At 56.5% G+C, this 16,631-nt stretch overlaps 1 protein-coding gene across 2 annotated transcripts in view; it reads right to left on the bottom strand.

The window, feature by feature from the left end:
- Nucleotides 1-10,113, bottom strand: part of NOTCH1 (notch receptor 1) — a 42,370-nt gene extending 32,257 nt beyond the window's left edge. For both annotated transcript variants that reach the window (XM_063175051.1, XM_063175053.1), the window contains exons 1-2: nt 10,015-10,113; nt 8,290-8,371 (exon numbers count right to left, since the gene is read on the bottom strand). In XM_063175051.1, the coding sequence (XP_063031121.1) occupies nt 8,290-8,371; nt 10,015-10,072 (140 nt within the window). In that variant the 5' untranslated portion in view covers nt 10,073-10,113. The remainder of the gene's footprint in view (nt 1-8,289; nt 8,372-10,014) is intronic.
- Nucleotides 10,114-16,631: the final 6,518 nt, after the last annotated feature.

Raw genomic sequence — 16,631 nt, 5'->3', positions numbered from 1 at the left:
AGCCCCATTGTTTGTGGGAGCCCAGCTCGCTCTGCTCACCCTGCCCCATCATTTATGGGGTGGCCATGGAGGATGGATCCCCAGGGAACACAGCCTGGGCTGGGGCTGGCACACGGTGCCAGGACCCACCTGTGTGACATTCCTGGGGCAGGACCCCCAAGGAGCACCCACGGTGCCCACCAGACACTGGAATGGCACCCAGCCCCTGTGGCACCTGACAACGCCCCCTGAAACTGCTCCCTGCTTCTGCCCTCTGAAAATGTGATATTCTTTAAGCCAGCACAAGAAAAGTCAGAATCTGGGGGAGATAAGGAGTCGCTCAGCATTGCCTGAAGTCACTCTTCCCTCACCACCTTTTTGGGCTAACTGGTGGTTTTACCCCACTCTGGACCAGCACTTGCTGCCCATTCAGGTTGAATTCACTCTGCAGTGCTCTCTGAGCTCTGGCACACACACAGCCCAGTGTCAGAATCTCACTCAGTGATGATGGACTCCCTCTTTTCTCCCCTTTCCCCCTCAAACCAAGTTCTGGCTAAACACCACACTGCCCCAGAGCCAAATATGGAAAACTCCCACTCGTGACCCCACCATCCCACTCGTCTAATCCTGAACTTCAAACCCACGATTAGGATCTGAACAGCCACCAAAAGTTTAAACAAGCTAAATTTAGCCCTGATATTTATAAACAGGGAGGAGAGGGGGGTTCTGCAGAGCACACGGGTGCCCCGTGGCACAAAGCCAACCCAAAGCCAAAGAAATTCCTGCTGGGGACGGGATGGGGAGTGGGAAGAGGTGGCAATGGCCAGACAGGGATGGCTCCAGCTCCCCTCAACCAGCCATGGAGTTGCTGGTCTCCCTTTGCAAGAAAAACCCCAGAAATAGTTATTAACAACAAAACTCTTGCCCACTTGGGAACCATGCGTGTAAGGAGCGGAGAGCGGACGGGTTCTGGGGTCTGGGACCCCGGGATTTCTGCTGCTGCTGAGTCTAACCAAGGAAACAGCAGCGAGGGAGGGAGGGAGGGAGGGAAGCCTGCGCCTCCTCTGCCACCTTTTGCCGGCAGAAATCCCTGTGTCAACATGACGCCCTCGCCGAGGGAGCGGGACAATGGTGGCGGCTCTGCCCTCCGGCCGCAGCGCGCATTCCTGCCCCCCTCCCCTGGAAACCCCCCTTTTGTGGGGAGCGGCAGGCCCTGTGAAAGGGCCGTCTGTCGCCCTGCCTTTTGACTTGCAGGTCTGTGTCTAACATTTTAATAGGGGCTGGGGGCCGGGGACAGCCCCTCCTCTGTCCCTGCTGCTCCCCCGCGGGGTCACTCTCCCAGCCCGCCCCAAAGCGTCCCAGAGGACAGGCACATTCCTCCACCTGCTCCAGAGGAGCCAGCCCATGGCTTCACCAGCCAGGAGAGCCCTTGGGAGGGTCTCATCCTGCTCCCCTCAAGCAGGGATGCTCCAGCAGGGTAGGGACATGCTCTCCTCCACGGCTGCAGAAAATTCCCTAAAATAAACCACGGGACACTCACAAATGCTCCATCCCCGGGCAGCGATGCCAGCAGGGAGTGTGTGGCCCTTGGTGTCCCCTTCACCCTGCTGACAAAGCCAAAAGCCATCCCTCCAAGCAGGGATGTTCCAGCAGGGCGGGAGTGCTGGGGACATGCTCTCGTCCATGGCTGCAGAAAATTCCCTAAAATAAACCACGGGTCCCTCACAAATGCTCCATCCCCAGGCAGTGATGCCAGCAGGGAGTGTGTGGCCCTTGAGGTCTCCATCATTCTGCTAACAAAGCCAAAACCCACAGTGCCAAGGGCTCTTTGCCCTGCTCCTCTTGGGGACAGGTGTGGCAGCATCACACCACAGCACAGAGGATGAGGAGGGACTGGCACCAGAATGCCAAATTCAGTCCCGACAACAGATCCTGCACAGCCCAGAGGATAAAGCAAAGCTGGCACTGCCACTCTCAGCCATGGTGAGTTTAAACCAAGCCCAAAGGCTGGCACAGGTTGCCCACCCCTGGGTGCCCCTGTGGCCCCCAGCCCTCCCAGCCCACCTGCCTGCAGGGTGCCCCTTCTATTAAATAAGGGCAGCGTTATAGCATCATTAAAACTTAATAAATCCATTTCCCATATAAATAGCATTAAATCCAGGTTTTGGGGAAGGGAATTAGGGTGAAAACTTGTTAAAAGAAAATTACTTCGGCGCAAATAAATTTTTGCAACTTGACTGAGCATGAAAGTTTCCCATTAAAATGCGACTCGGCTCCCTTTGCTGGAAATGTGCAAGAGCCTAATAACCATGGCCTAAACATTAACTGTTTAACTGGCTTTTCCAATATTAACTCCAGGCTGCCATGGGGGAAGGGGAGGACGTGACGGGTGAGAGCTTAAAGCAGACATTAATTACTGCAGTGTGAGGGAGGCACACCCTGGGCTCACCAGCATCCTGCTCCCATGGCACACACTGGGGTTTTGGGTTTGCCCTGTGCAGGGCCAAAAGCTGGACTCAGTGATGCCTGTGGGTCCTTTCCAGCTCTGGGATTCCCAACAGAACTGGGAATCCAGAAGCACAGCACGAATTCTGCTGCATGCAAGCTGGTAGGCATGGGTTGGACTCAGTGATCATGGTAAGCTCCTTCCAACTGAAAATATTCTTTTGGGGGGCAGAGCTCCCCATATAGCCCAGCCAAAGATCTCTCCCCCATCCCCAGCACCTCACAGAGGTTTTATTCCTGCATCTCTCACACCCAGCACTGCATTTACCAATGGGAACCTCCAGCACCAGAGCAGATGTGGATGCCCCTGGATCCCTGTAGGTGTCCCAGGCCAGCTTGGACAGGGTTTGGAGCAGCCTGCGTCAGTGGAAGCTGTCCCTGCCCATGATAGTGGGTGGAACAAGAATCTTTAAGGTCCCTTCCAACCCAAACTATTCCACAGTTCCATGGTCACCCTTTTAACCACCAGCAAATTGCCTGAGCTATCTGGAACCCCAACACCATCCTGTGCCACAGATCTGCCCATGGGGAGGTGACAGGAGAGGACCTGACCCACCAGATGTGCATGAGAAGAAGGCAGAGTCCAGATGTGGGTGTCCAGGAGTGAACAGGCACCATCACACCTGGCCAGATGCACAAGGTGTTAAACCCTGGGGAGTTCCCAGGTGGGCATCTCTAACTGTCCTGGGGAGCTGCCATGGTCTGGAGTTGCTGGCACCAGCAAAGACCTCCCAGCATCACCCACAGGAGCTCTGCTGTAAAATCCAGCCAGCAGGGCCTGACCCTCACACCTCTCTGCTCCTGGGTGCCTCCACACTCAGACACCCAAGAAATCAAAAATGCAGCATTTCCCCTTGACACCAGAGCAGCATTTCTGTCCTTATTCCAGAACTCTGGAATAAGGAAATCTGGGCTCATGAGGGCACCTGCAGCAAGGCAGCGTCAGGGACCGAAGGGATTTGGGCACAGCTGCAGGGATGGGGGATGCAGCACCACCCTTCAGGCTCAGCACTACGTGCCAGGGCCATGTAATGAGATGAAAACACCATTGGGAAGAAACTGGAGCCATCCCAAACCATCACTTCTCCAGACTGCGGATCCTTCTAACTCTGAACACAAAGCAGAGCAGCAGGGTAGCCCAGCTTGGGGAGTGGTGAGTGAGCGGCCCAAGTGCCCCATCCCAGGCAGCTCCTCAAGGATGCTGCACACAGCCCTGAGTGCAGCAGGGGACCCTGACCACCTTCTTGACCAGCAGGACTCAGCCAAGACCCCACAGCAGGTCTGCTTTCCCAGGGGGGTTTGAGTTCCATCCCAGAGGCTCTTCCCCTCTGCAGCCCCAACAGATGGTGCAAAACCTTCACCTGGCAGCACGTCAGCCACAGAGAAGTCTCCATCCAGATCCAGAGCTCACCAGCTCTCCCTAAGTGCACCCTGGGGCTACCTCCTCGTTAAACAGGCTGATGCTCTATAAAATTCACATTCCACTCATGTACACACGCTGCCACCACTTGGGACACCAACCAACACGAGCAAAACAAGGGTCACCACACCTCCAGGCCTGGAAAAAGCAGGTTAATTTCCAAACAATGTTATTTTAAAACTTGCTAACTGCCTCCTGATGATGTTGTCCGGGCCCTTAATTGGTGAATAGCCTGGTCTAGCAGTGACTTATACGTGTCACCCTCGTGCTACATACAATAAACCATAACAGCCTGGGAGGTGAGGTATCAGCTGGAACAAATGGACGTGTTGTGGCTGCCAGCAGGAAGGAGGACAGCGAGTCAGGTGTTGAGACGGAAGAGATTTTGGTGGAATAAAACATACCCACACCATGGAGTGAGTGACCTCCAGCCCCAGGGAGCAGAGACCCATGCACTGCTTCACACCATGAGACCATGGAGATTGGAGATGCCCCTGCTCACTGCAGAGGACCTTTAAAGGTCCTTTCTGACCCAAACCTTGAGTGCCTGGTGGGGAACAGCCCCACTCATGAAAGGTGAAGAGCATCACTGTGAGTTCCTGACCCCCTCTGCATCACCCCATCTCTCCTGCTCCTCTCTGGGCTGTGGGACCTGCTGAGATATCTCCTCTCAAACACTTCCCATGCAGAACAACCCTCTGGCCACCACAGAGACAAACCAAGCAAAAAAACCTCAGCCCAAGCAATAAAACCCCAAGGACACTGAACAGAAGTGAGTGGGACCACCTGAGACAACTGATAACCATGGAGACACCTTGCAGGGACCAGGGACACAAAGAGATTCTCTCAGACAAGAGCTAAAACCCCCACTGCTGCCCCAATGACCTCAGCAGCTGGGCTTCAGTTTCTATTCCACTGGAATCCACAACAGGTGACACTCTGGTATTTTTAACCTCCCCTCTTACCCATTTCCACCTTGTTCTTTCCGAGAATGAGATCAGACTCCAAAGAGCCAGCAAGAGTTCTCAACATGGCTGAATCACTGCTCCTCTACTTCTTTAAGAGCTTCCTCTGGTTGATTGTTCAACACTCCACCCTCTTCCTCCCCAGCACCGAGACTGCATTTTTTCTTTGTTATTATTTCATGGAAATAACGTTGGGTTAAAGCACATGAGAAAAACCAAACCAGAAGGAAACTTCCGCCCTTTACAATGAGATAACAATGACCGAGCAGTTGAATAACTTGAAGGGCACAGAAACTCGCGGGGCTCACATCACTCCTCTGCCTTCCTGGTTGTCTCCTCAAAGAGTTTTGAGCTAAAATAATCACCTCTTCCCGCCATGGCCCCCTTCAGAATGTTTCTTCCCATGTTTCTGGCCTGCTGCCCATGGAAGCTGGTGGTGGCAACGGGCACCAGCTCAGGAGCCGCTGCCCTGGCTGAACGACAACGCTGCGCTGATTCATAAACAGAGGAAGTACTTTAGCAAACTGACTTTTCCCCCTTTTCAGCACAAGCCCAGTGATTAATTTAACTTATTCTCTCCCTCCACCATCTCCTCTGCTTCTCTGAGCAAGAGGAGAGCCCAGGCACGGCTCCTCTGGCTTTAATGGTGAGAGGCTGGTGGGGCAGGGCTGGAAGCTCAGCCCTCTTTCAATGCCATCTGCTTTTAACTAGCAGAGCAAGGGAGGTCCTGGGAATAAATGTCACATGGCACAGGGAGCTAAAATCAGCCCGGCTCATTTGCAGGGAAGCCAGTCAAAACTGGGGTTATCCAACAGTCTAATTAGGAGCTATCACTAGAAGTCAAAAACGACCTCTTGGAAAAACCTTCTCATTTAGTCTGGGAAAGTGCCTTAGTCCAAGGCAAGGGCCTTTTCTGGAATGCCACAGCTCCCCAGCACCACAGAACCTCCCAAGCAGCCACCAACTCCAGCCTGGGCCTTTCAAAGCTCCAGCTCTGGGACAAAAACACCCAGAGCCTTCAGCTGGGGTCTGTGCAAGACCCACAAACCTGCTGCTGCTGCTCTGCCTGCACTGAAAGACCCGGATAGCCCTGCCAAGATGGAGAGCAGCTCCAAAGGAGCCTAATTAGGGTGCTTCTGTCTCAAGCCCTCCAATCCAACACTTGGTCCCTCCATTCAATTAAAGCCCTGCGTGCCCTGCACCGCCTGGCAAAGGGACAAGCAAGATAAGGCACCTGGAGCTTTACAAACTATCTCTGTAAAATAATAAAAAGCAGGGAGAGCTCCTGGTCTTGCACTGGCAGTTTCCTTTCCGTAGCAGGGCTGATAACCCGGGGTTGGAGTTATCAGAGCTGGCTCCATGTAACCCAACGAGCTCTGTCCCGCCACCAGTGCTGGGACACTCGTCCTCTGGAGCAGCATCCCCCTCGCACACTATTTATTTCACTCCACTTTCTAATTGGATTTGTGGGGGCAGCACAAAGGGGCTTTATGGCCAAACTTTGTTAAGTGCCAGGCCGAGCGGAGATGTGGCCAGCAGCCAAAATGGTGCATTTCACGCAGGCGCCAAGGGGCAGTGCCAAGCTTTTCTGTGTCTGCTATCTTGTGCTCTTGGCTCTGCTTTGTTTAAGAAGCTTGCAAGCAAAGCTCCTCGTCAAGAGATATTCAAACAAAGTGAAAAAAAACGGGATTTTTGTGAGTTGCTATCAGGTAACTTGGGAAGTTGCACCTCCTTCAGTGTGGCTGTAACTCCAGTATCTGCCCCCATCGCCCTGCACGGGACAAGAGCTTTCACACAGCCAGTGCACACACCTTGTGCTCCTGCAAAAATAACTCACACACGCTCACAAGGCATCTGCAGCCAAGAGAGAAGTGGTTATTCACAGCCAGCAACCAAGAACTTCTTTAAAGTTAACTTTTTCTCTTAAAAAAAAAAAAAAAAACCCAACCCACCCTGAGCCTACTTTGGAGGCTTCTCCAAATAGAGCTCGCACACATCAGATCTAATTAGATTCCATCACCATCTGCACATGAAATGTAAATCAGGAGTTGCAGAGACTTAAGAAAAAAAGGAAAGAATGACCACAAGGAAAAGGAGGGGTGTAAGGTTGGGGAGGGGGTGGAGGGTTGGGCATTCTGGGAAGCCATACATGATTAGTCACACAGCATTAATCTGCCTCCCTTAACAATAGCTGCCGAATTTCGACCGAATCCCAGCTGTCGCTCTTTGAATGAAAGAAAACAAGATTTAGAGCGTCAAGCGTTGGTAAGGGCTTCTGTGCAAAAAAAAGTGGCGTGCATTCATTAGTGCCTCACAAAGGGACCCAGCCTTTGTCCATTAAATTGCTCATGTGCCTGATTGATTTGCTGATTTATTTGCACCAAAGGGTTGGGGGGCTCAGCTTGGAGAAGGGGGCGGGAGGTGCCCGGCTACTGGGCAGAGTAACGGCACCCAGGCGGATTTGCAAAAAAGCAACACACATTGTCAAGGGAAACTGCCATTCAACAGGTTGGGATTGGAAATGCCTTCAGGTTCCTCCGCCGAGGACTTCCTCTTTGGAAATTTGGGGTGGGTGGGAATGTCTCCCCGCCTGCTCGCAGCTCGGGCCGCGTTCAACAGGCAGAGGGGAAATCTGGCCGGAAAACAGAGCCTTGCCCATTCACATTTCTTTTATGGAATAGTTTTAAAAAGGGAGCTGGAGTCTTATTCATTTCTCTTGGTTATTGTTCCCTGGGAGCCTGGAGTGAATCGGCCATCGCTGCGGTGGGTCGGTTGGTCCTTCAAAGAGTCCCAACGCTTTACACATCCGTTCCCCCACAATCAGCTTGGAGAAAGAGCCAGTCTGGGTGCCAGGTCCCACCAGGAACGCCAGCCTAGACCACAGCTTGGCACCAGCACTGGCAGGGCTGCAGGAGGAGCTGCCCTGCTCCCCTGGCGATGGCTCATCGGCCCACGGACACCACTGGGGCAGCTCCAGCAGCCAGAGCCAGGCCATGGAACCTCTCCTGAGTGTTTATTGGAGGTGCACCCGTCACCCTAGTGTGCAAGGGACTGAAAGGCAACGCTTCAGGGCCAGGAGGGAATAGCTGGAGAACAGACAGACAGCCAGCCTCCCTCCCCGCCCGACGGTCCAAGGAGCGCCGCAGGCTGGCCCTACCTCCTGCTCCATCAGCAGGGCAGTCTGCATAGGCTAACACCAGCAAAACATGGCCCTTTGCCCATGTTTTTCCACCCAGCCAGGAACAAAGCCCGATCCTGCCAAACTCGCGGTGACTCCTACACAAGCAGGTTATTCTTGCCACTCAAGGAAAGAAAACGCATCTTGCCCTATTAAATCCAGAGCCTTCAAAGCAAAGTCAACATGAATGTCAATAACTTTGGTCGGGGGAGATGAAAATCCTCTGGCTGTTCCATACTTACTGGCACACCTCCGTCCCGTTGGGAAAAGTTTCACACTTGCCCCCGTTGAGGCAGGATTCGGCAAGCTGCGAGCACCGTAAACCTGCAAACAGAGGGACAGCATTAGCCACAGCTCAGGGCCCTGGTGGCAGCAGGGGGGCTGCATCCAGGGACAGGCTCGCTGAGACCCCCAGACCCCCTGCACAGCCTGGTGAGGTGGGGTCCAGCACACAGCAGCCCTCGTCTGCAGGGTGATGGACGGGGCAGGGACTGTGCGGCCCCTGCGCTGAGAGGCTCACCTAAAAATAAACCCAGGGTGGGTTTGAGGGTAGGCTGTGCCTGCTCCTCCAGCAGGAGGACTGACAGAGAGAAAGCCCAGATCAGGCCCTTGACTGACAAATGCCATTTGGGAAAAAACATCCAGCTCGGGGCCCATTAGTTACCACGAGCTCGGTAACGAAATGAGTCGCCCGTCATAACTTGCTATGAGTAAAGGTTTCATTGTCTGGCCCTCAGAGCCAAATTCTGCAGAGTTACCACAGCAACTCGCTGAAAGTACCAGAATCGCTTCCGATTTCCACCCCGGCTCGCTCTTCCCCTTCTCTGCCCGCTCGCTCTTCACGGTAACTGGTTCTGCGACACGCGTGTGCAGCCGGGCCGGTTTCACACTGAGCGACTGCAGCTCCGCACCGCCACCGCCACAAGCCAGATCCTGCCCTGGATGGGTGCCGAGCCCACCGGGTCACCCTGCTGGGGCTCCGTGTCCCACGGCACACGGGCCGGGCTGCTGGGGACCGCTCACAACTTTCCGCAAACTTCACCCTCCCACGGCTCCCAGCCCTGCTCCGGGAGCAGCACCGCTGCCTTCGCCCCCCCAAATCCTCTCAGGGCTCTCCAGAGGGGGCTGCTAGCCCAGTCCCGGGGCAGGGGGGCACTGCGGGTCCGGACCCCCCGGGATGGGCTGGTCCCCGCTCCGTCCCGCACCCCCGGCCGCTTTCGGGGCTCTTTTCCCGTGCCCCGACCCGCTGCCCCCGACGGTCGCGCAGCGCTTTGCGGAGAAGCACCCGGACCCGCCCCGGAGGGGGGGCCCCGGGGGGCCCCGACTTTCAAGAAACAGGAAACCGAGAAAAATTTGCAAAACGGCCAAAAGCTCTCGCAGAACAGCAGCAGGAGCGCGGCCGCCCTGCGCGCCCCTCCGCCGGGCCGAGCCCCGGTTCCCCCGGCGGCCCCGGTACCGAGCTCCGCTCCGCCCGACGGCAGCGAGCGCCGCTCCCCCGGCAGCCCCGGGCACCGAGCTCCGGCTCCCGGCGGCCCCGAGCGCCTCCTTCGGGGCACCGAGCCCCGGCCCCGCCGCGCTCCCCCGCGCCGTCCCGGCCCCGGCTCCCCGAGCTCCGGCCACCCCCGCGGGGCTCAGCCCCGCTCTCCCAACCCGGTTCCGGTCCGGTTGTCCCGCTGGCAACACGCTCCGGTTCTCCCGCGAGAGCCGAACGCAGTCCCGGCGCATCCCGCGGCACCGAGCCCCGGTTCCCACGCGGACCCCCCCGAGGGCGCCACGCTCCGGTCCCGCCGCAAAGCCGAGTCCCGGTTCCCACGGGAACCTCCCGGCCCGGACCCCCCGACGGCGCCGGGCTCCGGTGCCCGCCGTGCCCCGCTGGGCTCCGGTGCCCGCCGCTCCCGGCCCCGCTCCCGGCAAACTTCCTGCGGGGCGGCCGGTGCGGGGCCCGCGGCGGCGGCGGCGGCCCTCACCTCGCGTCAGGGCGGGCAGCAGGAGCACCAGGAGGCCGGGCGCCAGGAGCCGCTCCATCCCGCTCTGCTCCCGCCGCTCACAGCCGCATAGATCCGCGGGGCCTCGGCCGAGCCGAGCCGAGCCGGTGCCGGTGCGTGTGCGGGTCCGCGCCGCCCCGCCGGGAGCCCCAAACACAGCGCGCCCGAGAGCAGCGACTCCAAACGCGGCGCCTCCCGCGGCTGCTCAGCCCCGGCGGGCCGGGCCGGGCGGCGGGGGGCGGGACGGGACGGTGCGGGGCGGGCCGGGCGCCACGGGACGGGAGGGGATGGGACGGGACGGGCGAGACGCTCCTCCCTGCCCAGCCCGGGGGGCCGCCGCTGGGAACCCCCTGCCCGCCACCGAGGGTCCCCGAGTGGGGCTGCGGGGTCCGGGCAGACCCTACGGGCGGCCCCGGGACAGCCGCGTCCCTCTGTGCAGCCACCGGACACCCCCGGTGCAGCCCCTCGCATGCAGACGCGGATGCACGGGGTGCAGCTCCTTCTCTCCGTGCAGCCTCCCCCTGCAGTCCCCCAAACCCCGCAGGGCAGCCCCCCATTCCCAGGGCAGCTCCAGCACAGCTCTCACGTGCAGCCGCTGCAGAGCCCCAGCGCGGCTCTGCACACCTGCATGCAGTCCCCCAAAGCAGCCCCGCGTTTCCCCAGTGCAGCTCCGGACACCCCCAGTTCAGCCCCCACCCCAGTATTGATGCAGCCTCGCCATGCACACCCTACATAATCCCAATGTAGCTCCTCCATGGTCCCGGTGCAGCTCCTGCGCAGCTTCCCCAGTGCACACCCCCAGTCCCTTCGGCTGCAGCAGCCACTGAGTGACCACCAGAGACCCCAAGATCACCCTGACCCACGGTGCGTCCGTGCAAGGACACGGGGCACACAAACCACAGCAATGGAGTGGCTTTACTGGGGGACCAGGACACGGACTGACCACCCCTGGGTGCGGGGAATGCAGTGTGGGGTTCCCCTTCTGACCCCACCGGGACTCAGGTGTGTGCAGGTACGCGGAGCCGTTTCCCACCCGGCTCCCCCGCAGGTGCCGGCAGCTGGGTCGGATGTTGTTTGTTTTGTGCTGTGAACTCATGAACTCCCACAGGCAGAGCCTGGCCAGCCCCGTGCGCTGCCGCATCCACAAATAAACAAACACTCTGGGAGAAATGGGGAAGCCAAACCCAGGGGCAGCCCCGCAACCCCCACATGTCTGCAGGTTGCTGTTAGAACAGTGGTGACAGAGGGTCCCCGTGCCCTCATCCTCAGAGCCCCACTCCTCCCCCAGCTGCCACTGGGCCACAGTCAAGCTTGCAAAAAGCCAAAAAAGCCAAGCTGGAATGCCCCACCTGAAATCCATTCAGGCCTTTGGCCCAGGACAGGTGAAGCCCTTAACCCAGTGTTTGTGGGTGTCTCCTGCAAGCAGTGGCTGCAGGGGGTGCTCAGGGCTGTACCCACAGAACACCACTGATGGGAACAACCTGTGTGAGGGTGCTTAAAAATGATGGTTCCTCATGAGCCCTGCTCAGCGAGGCTGCAGTGCCTGCAAAAGTGGGGAGCAAAAACTCAGTGTGGAGAGTTTGGGGCACCAGCTCTTCCAGGGGTGTGGGTACTAAATCCCATTGGACTCTTGTGTCTATCTCAAGGCTGTTGGAGGCTGTGGATGGTTCTTTTACAGCTCCCAAACATGAGGACATGGAGGGAAGGCTGCCAGCTTCTGGCTGAAAGCTTGGGAAAGAGGAAGGGGAAGGAGGATCAGCAATGGGTTAATGGGAGGGAGGTGACACTGTGGTCATCTGTGTCTCTCATCTCAGGGTACCTCTCCAGCAGCCCCCGGGCTCATCCCATCCCATCCCATGCCAGCCCTGCTGTTATCCCACTGCTTCCTGTTGTAAACTATTTCCAGAGCAAGTGTGAAACAATTAAACAAACCGAAGGGCAGAGTCTGCTCACCAGATCAAAGGCGTGAGCCCTGCAGCGGTACCTCTCTCCTGAGGCTCCCTCCTCTCCTGCTCCTCCTGCCTTCCCCGCTCTGGGCTCTAAAGCTGTGCCCTGGCTGGGGCTGGGGAGCCAGGGCCCTGTGTGGAGCATGGTGCCACTCAGGGTCCAGGTGCCACTGGTAGCTCGAGCCCTGAAGGATTCCAGAATGTGGGTGCTGCCCGTTCTATCCTCCCTGCAGGCACAAATATGGTGACAAATGGGCAGTGGGATGTGACCTCAGCTGTGCCACCACAACCTTGCCACCATCCTCAGCCTCATCTGGAGGTGTGAGGACAGCCTGAGGTTCCTCCACTTGGCCGTCCTTGGAGATGGAGACTCTGTGCTCTTTCTCCATCTCCCCCTTTCCCCCTCTCTGTCAGAGCCCCCGGAGCAGGGAGCACCTCAGCTCCGCTGCCTGGAAATACCGGCCGAAGCTTTGCCCGGGCTTGTTCTCCATGTGCAGAAAGCACCGTGCACTCAGCTCAGCTGTGCTCTGGGACTTGATCCCTGACACTTGGGAGAGACCCCTCTGCCCCTCTGAGCCACCATGGGGATGCCAGGGGACAGGGGGCTGTCAGGGTGCCACATGCCAGGTGACACGGGGCTGTCAGGGTGCCACGCCTGGGGATGCAGAGGGGGTGATGCTGAGGGATGTGCAGGGTGCTGGAGACACTGCACAACCCTGTGTCCCAGGCTGCTCCTGGAGGTGCTGGGCTGGAAGGGCACATGAGAAGCCAGCAAACCCTGGCCCTGGGTTTGCTCCGTGCCTGGAAGGGTCTGTGTGGTGTCCACAGCGCAAACACAGCCAGACCGGGCGTGCGGCCGCGCAGCCGCGGCGCCTCGTCCCCCGAGCACAGCAGGTCAAATACATCTATTTATTGCCATCACCCCGGGGCTCTGTGACCCTGCAGCTCTGGGGCTCTGCCTGGGGACAAGGCTCTGCTGGGAGGGAGCTAAAAGGGTGCTCTGTGGTTTCCCATGGAAGCCTGAACACGAGGATGGCTCCTCCAGCCAGGCGCTGCTGCGAGATGTCCCGGTTTAATCTGGTTCCATCCTTCCCCTGGTACTGAGGGATCTGCTGCAAGATCCTCGTGGGGAACCTCCTCAGGTTTCCTTCTCCCAGACGCCTCCTCCAGAGACTCCTACCAGCAAAAGCAAAAAAAGGGAGGAAGGCAGAAGTCAGCGCCCAGCATAAATCTTTTTGCAATAAGAGGTGAATAAGACATAAATCCAAAGAAACTTTTTCTTTTGAGTGGTCTTCAGGGGTTAAAAATAATGGGATTTTAGGTCCTTTTAAAAATAGTGTTTGTAAAAGGCTTTAATAGAAACCTTGGCAACTGTCCATGTGATTAGTGATTTAAAAACATGAAACCTCCACACATGTTTAAAAGTTTTAATAAGTTAAAATTAAATGAGTGAAACTCTGGGAATATTTTTTTGTTACTGCAAGCTAAGAAAATCATGTCCGTTAAGCAAAACTTAATACAAATATAAACAGGTAATGCACATCTGTAAATTATTTTCATGTCTCCAGGGGCTGGAAAAAAACTTAAGTGAGACCAGCATTCTTATATATATTTTGCCTTGACAGCTCAGGAAAAAATTTGCCAAAAACCAGAGTTAGAGCACTGGGCTGGCGTGGGAAAGTTGGTTTAGTGAGAAATTTGCCCGAGGCTATTTAAATAAAAACAGGCGTTTTTCTTTAATGGCAAATGCCTGTTAAATACAACCAAGGCGGCTTCCAATCGCCTGAGTAACTTGTGTGCCTATTCCTTCTTGACACTTTCATCTCTTTATCATCACAATCAATATTTTGCTCTTATACCTTCAGTGCAATAAAAATAAGACTGATAAGGCAGACATCAAACTGGATCTCTCCTGCTTTCCCCACCGTGCTTGGCTTGGCATTGCTCTGCCTCCTGGATTTTGGAGCAGCACGGAGGGTTAGCCCTCCTCATGCTGGTACATGCACCCCCACCCTCCCTCACGTTCTGAAAAAAACCTAATTTTTAGTAATTAAGTGTGAATCAAAGCAGGTAGAGCATCCTGGAAAGTCTGAGCAGATCAAAATGCACTGGTCATGGAGTCTGTGAGGTAAAACTACCCCCAAACTTCTCCATAATGGGATTAAGGCATGATTCTCTGGGGCACCAGAGGAAAGAGGCTGGATTTGCAAGACTTGCCGAAATCCTGATTTGCTTTTATCTTATCTTTCTTAAAGAACTGAGTGGAGGATTGTGCCTGAACAGTCACAGGTTAAATCACACCGAGTGCCATCCCTCTGCCACAGCGCTCTGGCATCACATGCTCATGAAGGACGACTTTCCTACCTTCCTCCCACCAGTGCAGTGGGGTTTGGTCCCATCAGGATGTCCAGGGCTGGGATGGGACAAAGGACAATCAGTCCTTGCTGCCATGGGCAGGGATTGGTGCCACGTGTGTCCCTGCCCTGGCACGGCTCCTGTGCCAGGCTTGGCACCTGCCGAGTTTCCCTCCTCACGGGCTGCTGAAACTGGTTTTAATTGCAGGGTTGCTCCTGGCCATCATTTCTCAGTGTGTAAAGTCAGCTCAGGAACTCTCACCCAGGGATTAGTGACAGGCTGGAGGACGTCCCCGAGGAGCAGCTTTGCCCGCACCGTTTGTACCTGGGTGAAAGGTGCTGCTGGGGAATTGCGCTATAAAATCTGTGCCATGTTTAAAATAAAATGTCTTTATGGGCTGTGAGGGGAGAGCAGGTGCTGGGCAGGCATTGCTCAGCCCGGCCCTGGCCCCTTGGTCCCTGTGCTGTTCCTATCCACCTCCATAAAACAACTGAAACATTCTGTGTTGTGTAAACAGAGCCTGCTGGGGTTTATGGGGCTGCGAGTGACAATGTGCTTGTCCCCAGGCCCGTCCCAGCCGCATGGGCTGCTGGAAATGCAGCTCTGCCTGTCCTTTGATGCGTGTCCCTGTTCCCTCCATGCTTGTTCAAGCCTCTGTCTGCACCCTGGTGCTGCAGAGCCTGCGTGTCCCTCTGCTGTCCCTCGATTCCTCAGGGTGTCACAGACAGCCAGCTCGGGGATGGGACAGCTCTGCACACCGCAGAGGAGATGCAGGGGGTGACCTCGACTCTTTGGAGTGCAGTCCCCAGCCCAGCTTTGTCCTGGTCCTGAGAACATGTGGGACAAATACAAATGTGGGACACATTTGTATTTCATGTGCATCTTCCTTCAAGGCCATCCCTTCTTTGCTTTTTCTTCCATTCCCCCTTTTCCTGCTGAGGCAGTTTTCATCACCTCAGCAAGTAAATTGCTCACCGGAGTGTGTGGAAAGGCCAGGATCAAACCTCCTCTGATATCTCCATTAAATAATCAAAAACCATCGCTCACAGCAGTGAAAACCAAGCGTGATTCTCTGAGCACAAGCCCGGGCATGAACCTGATACTGGATTTCTGGACCGTGGTGCAACGCCAAGCTCATCCAAGTCACGCTGGCATCCCCACAGTTTCACCCTCTCTGTGCTGCTGGGATCTGCCTCTCCCAGGGCTCATGCTCAAGAAAAACGTCATGCCATGTGGACACTCGCCCTGCAGAGGTTTCGGGCAGGTTTTTTGGGAGGCATCACTCACAGGGATCTGGGCGTGCTCCTTCTCGCTGTGCTGCCCCAGGGGGCTGCATTGCAGGGTCCCGGGGTGCCACTGATACCAGCAGGGAGTTTCAGGGGTGGTTCAGTGCCAGCTCTGTTCTCACAGCTCTGGGATTTGGGACTCCTGTGCTGGGATGAAGACAGCTGAAATTCTTGAGCGGTTACAAAATGAGAGTAAAAAAGGATTTTCTGCACGGCAGCCTTTGCTGATGCTCCATCCACGGGCACTCCCACCCGCCGCCCCCTCTTTCCTTCCTCATGGAAACGGGAAGGCTGGGAGATGTTTCACTTTCCAGAACGGCTGCAAAGCAGTCCTTTGCCCCCTGAAACACACACAGGGAGGATCGCACGTCCTCTGCACCGATGCAGATTGTGCTGGGCTGCTGCACTGGCAATGGCAGCCCCGTGCTGGGGTGCTGGGGGTGCTCCTTTGTCCCCCCCTGCCATGGCTGGGCACATGTGTGAGGGCTGCTCTCGGGGAACGCTTCCCACCCAGCTCTGACCTTGGTGCCTCCCAGCAAAAACACCTCCTGGAGAGGGGCCAAACACAATAGCCAGTTCCTTCTACTCCCTTCCTTCCCAGGCAGCCACATTATCACAGGGCTCGGCCGCGAATCAAAGCCAGGCACAAGAAGAAGATGGGAACCAGGAGAAATCAGCCCAAAGATGCCATTTCCTCTCAGAGAGCAGTGGCTGCGGGGCACAGGGTGTCCCACCACAGCCTGGCAGGGAGGGAGAACCCCTGCAAGCCATTCTTGAGGTACCCAGGAGCTGCAGGAATGCCCTGTCATGCCCAAGGGCCGGGGCACTGGGGATCCCTGCCCTGTGCTGGCTGTGGGGTTTGATGGTGCCACAGCCAGTTCCAAAGGGTTTGGAGGAGCCCAGAGCCCATTCCCAGACCTCTGCTCATGGGCAGCTCTACGTGAGTGATTTCTTTCCCAGAAAATCATGGGTTTTCACAGGATCATGGATATTCGGAGTTGGAAGGAACCCG

The sequence above is a fragment of the Melospiza melodia genome, chromosome 22, assembly GCF_035770615.1.
Source record: "Melospiza melodia melodia isolate bMelMel2 chromosome 22, bMelMel2.pri, whole genome shotgun sequence".
Lineage (NCBI taxonomy): Eukaryota > Metazoa > Chordata > Aves > Passeriformes > Passerellidae > Melospiza > Melospiza melodia.
The sequence above is the reverse complement of the archived record's forward strand: the minus strand, read 5'-3'. Positions and strand labels throughout refer to the sequence as shown.